This window comes from Myotis lucifugus, unplaced genomic scaffold (assembly GCF_000147115.1).
Source record: "Myotis lucifugus unplaced genomic scaffold, Myoluc2.0 scaffold_487, whole genome shotgun sequence".
Taxonomy (NCBI): domain Eukaryota; kingdom Metazoa; phylum Chordata; class Mammalia; order Chiroptera; family Vespertilionidae; genus Myotis; species Myotis lucifugus.
Window position 1 is genome coordinate 490,592 of NW_005871535.1, and position 6,951 is coordinate 497,542.

A 6,951-nucleotide genomic window follows, 5' to 3' on the forward strand; every position below is an offset into this window, starting at 1 on the left:
TCTCAAATTAGGGAACATTTAGGTTTTTCAAGGATGTACATGGAAGGAGCTAGTTTCATGATTAGATCAGATATTGCTTGGGTGGGATCACCACTGGGCAGCACTGAAGATCATCTGTTGGGTAAGGAGTAACAAAATTTGCAAGAAGGCATTTGTTTAAATTCTGGCAAAAGACATCCTGTCCTACACAGTTCACCAAACCTCCTCTTTAAGAGAGTTTCCAAGCCCTGCGGAAGCTATGTGAGCACTGGTCTTGTCTCCTCTAACAGAATTTGCTGCTCCCTCCAGCTCTTGGTATCTTAACATCACCTTTCTTCAGGAGACCTGGTGAAATAATCAGTAATCACAATATTTTACCAACTCTGAGAAAAGTTTAATGACAAGGACATTCATATTTACCTAAAATGAGTTTTCAAAAGGATGTTGGTGGCTTTCTTGTCATATCATAGAAAACCGAGGCTTGTCAGGAATTGTACTGAAGGAATTTGCATGGGGTGGTGAAGGTTTTGACACTGGTTGATTTATAAAGCTCCTTGTAAGATTCTGTGATTCTAGGTTCCCTGTATATTTTATGAAAACAGTTCAGAACTTCCATAAATGGTTAAACATTTCCTTCTTATCTGCTCAAGAGGCCAAGTTAACATCCTGTCATAAGACAAGGATGTTGCATCACCCCGGGTGCTTTCAGGGATAATGGCCTGAAGATAATGAATTTACCCAGGGGTTACTCAATATTGAATCTTGCTACAGATAGCCAGCTCCTGCTCTGAGGGGATGGCCTGGCTTCCCTCCTACGTGTAACAACTGCAATTAAGGAATCATTCAAAATCTAGTCCCACAGTATATGAGGCACAGTGGCAGATTCAGGGAAATAAACTTGGCTCCTGCCCTTAAGGAGCTGGAGAGATAGAAAAAAACACACACAAAAATTAGAAAATAATGAAGTGCTCACCTGTGTGGTGTGGAGCACATGTGAAATAGGGTTTTGAGATAATCTGAGTGTCCAGAAGGTTTTATTTAAGAGGCAGGATTGAATTGAATCTTGAAGCCTGGGTAAAGTGAAGATGAGTGGGGAGAAGAAGGCATTCCTGTGGGGTGTTGGGGAAATAATGAGAAGAGAGTAGACCAGGTCAGCACAGTAGAGGAGGCAGGCACTGAACTGTGGTCGGACAGTGAGGAACTGGCTTGGCTGAGGCAAAGGGGAACAACAGAAACCAAGTGGACAGCCTGGGCAGGTAAGATGGAGTCACATGGCCTCAAAAGTGAGATGGGAGGTTCTGAAAGCTAAGTGCTAGTGTTCTCCAGTGTTGGTTCCCAGAAACTACCAGCATTTACCTCTCAGATACATTGCCTGTGAGGCCTGTAGGCGGATTCAAATACAGATGCTGATGGCCATGGCAGCTTAGTGAGGTCCAGCTCAATTCCAAACTGCTTGGCTTATCAGCAAGCTGACAAGCTGGCACTTGCTGACATGTGCCTCAGAATACACTTAGAAACTGCAGGCTGTGGTCTGGGAAGCCTAAGGCTGCTCTCCCAGGCAGCTGTTGTGTATGAGCTGTTGTGTGGCCATCTGTCCACATGTGGGTGTTACTAAGATCCTGCTCTTAAACATGATGAAATTCAGCTGGCTGTAGGTGGAAGAATGAGACAAACTATAGCCTCTAACAATTCTTAACATTTGGATTTTAAAAGCTACTTTTTAGCTTCAATTACAATTTCATAATGATGCTTTATAATTTCTAGTCAGATCAACAAGCTTATGGATTAAGGTGCTGGAATTATTTCAGTATAATTAAAAAGAACATTTTAAACAGGAAATATTTGTCGGTAAAGCTGTCAATTACATAGTCTTCTTTTGATGAGGACGTGGAGATCGTTTAACTTTTTGAATTCCCTGCTTTTTTTGATGTTTTTTTTTTCTCTTTCTTTTGCTTTTTCTTTTGGCTGACCTGCAAAGAGAGGGGGGGGAAAGACATTGTTTCTTCATCTTACCATTTTCCCTTTCTTATATTATAATTGAACTCTCTAGACTGTGGTCCTTCTTCATCCTCAAAACAGGTTTAAAGTGCTTTACTCTCACAGGGGCTCCTTTTAATTCTTTCTACTTCACCCACTTTGAGGAGGAGGCAACAGCCTTCTAATTGGTCTTCTCTTGTCCATTCTCCTGGCTCATTACTACCCTCCAATCTTGCTTATGACTTAACTGTCCCAAGTACAACTTTCTGATGTTGGAGGATAGAATTGCTAAGTTAAAGTACATATATACTTAAGTCTTCTACTTAAGTATCATCTACTTCTTACCTATGGGGAGACTGAGGCTCAGAGAGTGCGACTTGCCTAAAGTTGCATAGCTAGTATGTGGCAGAACCACTGTCTATCAGACTCCAAAAGCTACACTCCCAACTACATATTCTGTGTCCCTCTTCAGACATAATTCCTTAGCATGTCATACAGGATTCTTCCCACTCTGTCCTGGTCTATTCTTTTACCTCAATCCCTTAATTCCCTCCATACAAACTCCACCCACATCACTAGAGGCTCCCTGAACACAGCAAGCTCTCTCATGATTCTATCTTTCATGATGTCCTTGCCCTCCTGGTGAACTACTTATCCTTCAAGACCTAAATCAAATGTCACCTGATATGAAAAGTCTTCCTTAATAGTTTCTCCCTGCCCCTCCCTTCAGAAAAACTACTTATTCCTTCTTCTATAATCTTCAAGATTCTTGTACATATTTTTATTTAATATTTGAAATTGTACTTTAATTTATTGTTAGAATATTTGCTATAGCAGGATGGTACTATCTTATTACCTTTCTATTCTCAGTGTCTACTATTCATTTAAATACATATTCATTGTGTTAAATAAGAAAGATAAGCTCCCTTTGCTCATGGAACCCACATTCTAGTGGTGCAATAGACAAGTGATACTCTATGCAGGAATATAATTATACTAGAGGCCCGGTGCATGAAAATTCATGCACTGGAGGGGGGTGGTCCCTCAGCCTGGCCTTCCCCCTCTCACAGTCCAGGAGCCCTCAGGGGCGGGAGGTGACCTGTCGATCAGGGGAAGGCGACGCCCCATCACACCTCTGCTGCTGCCACTGCTGGCAGCGCAAGCCTCAGCCGGCTCTGGTTACCTGAGCCTCTGGTGGCCCTGGGTGGCTGGGCAGCTGCCATCCAAGGCTTGCCTGCACCTCGGGCCGGCCCTGGGCGCTGGGTGGCTGAGGGGACTGGGGGACTCCAGAGGCAGGCACACGGCAAGGCTGGGCCTGCCTGGACCCGGCCTTGCCGCACACCTGCCGCCCTGCGGGGCTGAAGGGACTGGGCGCAGCCATCTTATGGCTGTGGGCGCCGCTATCTTTGAGGGCATGGCAGTCAATTAGCATATTCCCTCCTTAAAGATGGTGCCACCATCTTTGAGGGCGGTGTAGGCAATTAGCATATTCCCTCCTTATTGGCTGTGGGTGCTGCCATCTTTGAGGGCAGGGCAGTCAATTAGCATATCCCCTCTTTATCAGATAGGATACCAAAGTGAGGACATCATTCTAGTAACAAAACAGGAATACAATAATATGAATTTTTAAAAATGTACCTTTAAAGGAACTACATAGATTCTTTGTCTTCCAAAGTTAATTTCTAAGAGAAAAAAAAAATTTGTTTCTTCTTTTCACCAACCTGTTTCTCCCACTCTTTCATCAATTTTTTCACATTTGTTGAATCTGGGTTTAGACATGTTTGAGTCCCATTCTTCATTGTAGCGCTGCCAAGGTAATAGCAACAAGATTTTAACTTTTTAAAAAATATTTTAACTTTTAATAATTTAAATACTTCATCTTATCCTCAGAATTCAATTCCCCAATTAGAGTGTACTTGTGTCATCACTATAAGCATCTGAGAATCCCAGTCTTTTTTCCTTTCTAATCGAATGAGGGACTTAGATAAATTTCTAGGATAGCACATAACCATAAATTTAAAAATCCCACAGGTATATGCAATGAGAGACACATATCTAAAGATGATATTATTTTGTCCTGGAAATAGCTATTTAAGCTTAACTGAAGAAGCAAAATAGAAATGTTATCAATATACCTACTTTTTTTTCCTCAGAAACAATGAATATCAGCATAAATTTTGCCAAATTTTCTAATGAAACTACTTAAAACATAATAAAATGTTATCCTAAGATAAGATTAACAGACTGTTTGAATTTTGTTAAATTACAGCATACTCTCCTTGAATAATTCAAAGATGTTTTTTTCTTTAATTTATCAATATAATCTGAGAATAAGAATAGCTAGTCTATATATCATTCTCAATTTAGGCTTCAAAAAACTTAAGTATACATGTACTTTAACTTAGCAATTCTAATCTCTAGAAAGGTATTATTAGTAGGAAAGAATTCAAGACACAATATTGCCATAATAAGAGTTTGATTTCAATAGGAAAAAATAAAAAATAACCTACAATTAGCATTGGTTATACAGATTATGATACATGCATATGATGGAATATAATTTGACCATTAAGAATGACATTATCAGAAAAAGATGGTATTATGACAGAAGATGTACTGACATGAAGAAACGTTCATGATATAGTATTAATGAAAAAACAGTATGTAGGGTATGATTTTATTTTTGTGTGCATATATATTGTATTTATAAATATATGTATATATTTTTTGTGTCTATATATGTACACACAAAGCAAATGAGAGAGATCTGGAAAACCACATACCAAGAGATTAACAGCATTTGTCACTGGATGGTAGCATTATAAATAATATTTATTTTTTTTCTTTTGGGTTATCTGCATTAAATATTTTCTCCAATGAACATATATTACTTTTGTGATATGTCTTTGTTCCTAACCCCCACCAGAAATTACTTGTTGGTTGTTGGCTTGTTTTGTTTGTTTGTTTTTGGGTTTGTTTGTTTTTTAGAAAAGCAAGAAGTAGGCAAGATTTGCAGAGGAGCAACCATCTGAATTTTAAGTGTCTGTATAGGCAAGAATTCCGAGGGTAATAATCACACTAAATTTAATGTTCCTGCCAATAAGATGCATGCATGTTGGATGAGATTTTACTTACATGATTTCAGTTTTCTCACAAGAAGGACTTGGGGAAAACTGTTTAAGGTCCTTTAAGGATTTTAGGTGGATCATCCCTTGGTTGGTGTTGATGCAGAAACAGCGTCCTTTCTTCATTATTGGGACTCCTAAGAGAAAGGGAATGGGTAGCACACGCTGGTTTAGGGCAATGTCTCAATTTAGGTGATCCATCAAAATGATACATTTGACTTAATCATGGTTATTACTATCATTTCCTGAGTTTCTAATAATCATTACCACAAACTTTGAAGTAGGTATCACTTTCATTTTATAGACAAAGAAGCTCAAGTTCAAAGAAGTAAAGAACAAAGGCATTCAGCTTTTAGGGGGCAGGGAAAGAGTTTGAATCCAAAGGCATTGCTCTTAACTACCATATTCTACAACCTTAGGAAAAAAGATTTTCACAATATTTAATAAATGCCTACTGCAGGTCAGACACATGGATACCTAATTCATGGGTGCTATGTGGGCCACAGTTTCCTAAGCATTTCCAAAGCTGTTTTATTACATGACCTTGTAGTTGGTGTTGGTTTAGACAGAAAGCTCTACATATAATAACCAGTAACCACCACCATCCTCCTCCTCCTCACTGCCTTGCTTTTCAATAGTGCTTTAAACTTTTGGAAATTCTTTAAAATACACTATCTTCATTCCTTAATTCTTTCATTTATTCAACATATATCATATATTTACTTAGTGCTTACTATATGCCATACCTCATGAGGCAGAAAAATCATAACTATAAAATATCCATTTTTCAGCTGAGGAAACTGAAGTCTAGAAAAGTTAACTAATTTGCTTAAGGTAACAAAGGCCAACAGGAAACAAGTTAAGAACAATGTCTCTGATTATTGGATCTTTAATTGATGAAGCACAAAAATACTTATCAAGAAAAAATATTAGGGTAAAAAAAATAACTTGAGAGTCTTTAATCTCATTATCTACAGTTCAATAAACATTTATTGAACATTTACAACATGCCAGGAGTTCAAACACCAAGACTGAGAAGACTTTCTTGATTTGGCAAGTCTAAGATAGGAACTTGGGATAATCAACCACATCAATGAGCTTTTATGAGTGACTCACCACTTTCTGATGCATGCAGTCATCTCTACTGGGCAATTCAAGAGGCTTTTATAGCCATTTACATCTCTGAGTTTATTAACCTAATGTGAATCAGAACCCCTTACCTTGAACTTCAATCAGAGTCAGGAAGATGATACCCAGAAGGAGAGAAACACCACTTTTCTTCATAGCGGTAGAATGGAGTTCTACTGAGTCACTCCTCTATTGGAATTCAAGCCTGGGAAATTGTTTAGAGAACATGCTATTGAAAATCGTATTTATATAGGAAAACATTTTCCCTCCGAAACTCTGATTGGCTAGTATTCTTAGCTGATCTAGCTAAACTGCCCACAAACAATTGTGCTAGGGGAAACCCTACTCTCAGATCCAAGGGAATTTCTGCATGATTTATATCCATTTCACATAAATGGGTGGTTTATAGTAAGGGATGTGAAACCAGTATCACTGGCAGCCTTTAGTACACTCACAGCTGCTCACCTAGGGTGAAGAATAGGTTATATAATGATATCATACAACAAGAGTTGGAAATGTGGTTTCCAGATGGGAAATACTGAAGTCCAGATAAGTAAAACACTCTTCAAATTTCCTTACTATTTATATAATATATGGCTGAGTTATTTTTTCTTAACCTATGATAATTTCCTCCAGGACCAAGTCATTTCCTACTGTGATAAGCTTCCTTTGTTTTTTATGCCATCGCTGCTACAGTTTATTGTTATTTTTAAAAAAATATATTTTATTGATTTTTTTTTTT

The 6,951-nt window shown here is 38.3% G+C and overlaps 1 protein-coding gene across 2 annotated transcripts; it reads right to left on the bottom strand.

Annotated features, from left to right (window-relative positions):
* Positions 1 to 351: 351 nt before the first annotated feature.
* CXCL9 (C-X-C motif chemokine ligand 9) lies at positions 352 to 6,427 on the bottom strand. 2 transcript variants are annotated; one of them, XM_014445941.2, is made up of 4 exons: positions 6,302 to 6,427; positions 5,092 to 5,218; positions 3,678 to 3,762; positions 352 to 1,949 (listed from the first exon to the last, which is right to left on the bottom strand). In XM_014445941.2, exons 1-4 carry the CDS (start codon positions 6,363 to 6,365, stop codon positions 1,878 to 1,880), a joined length of 348 nt encoding a protein of 115 aa, XP_014301427.1. In that variant the 5' UTR covers positions 6,366 to 6,427; the 3' UTR covers positions 352 to 1,877. The 2 variants fall into 2 exon arrangements, with proteins under 2 accessions (XP_014301427.1, XP_023600591.1); XM_023744823.1 differs by having other exon boundaries at positions 3,595 to 3,762.
* Positions 6,428 to 6,951: the final 524 nt, after the last annotated feature.

What these genes read in the sequence shown, in the direction of transcription:
- CXCL9 (XM_014445941.2), bottom strand. Translation starts at nt 6,365, where the DNA reads ATGAAGAAAAGTGGTGTTTCTCTCCTTCTGGGTATCATCTTCCTGACT. An exon ending in GACTCTGATTGAAGTTCAAG is followed by an intron (nt 5,219 to 6,301) that starts GTAAGGGGTTCT and finishes CCTTTCTCTTAG; the next exon opens with GAGTCCCAATAATGAAGAAA. An exon ending in TGTGAGAAAACTGAAATCAT is followed by an intron (nt 3,763 to 5,091) that starts GTAAGTAAAATC and finishes TTACCTTGGCAG; the next exon opens with CGCTACAATGAAGAATGGGA.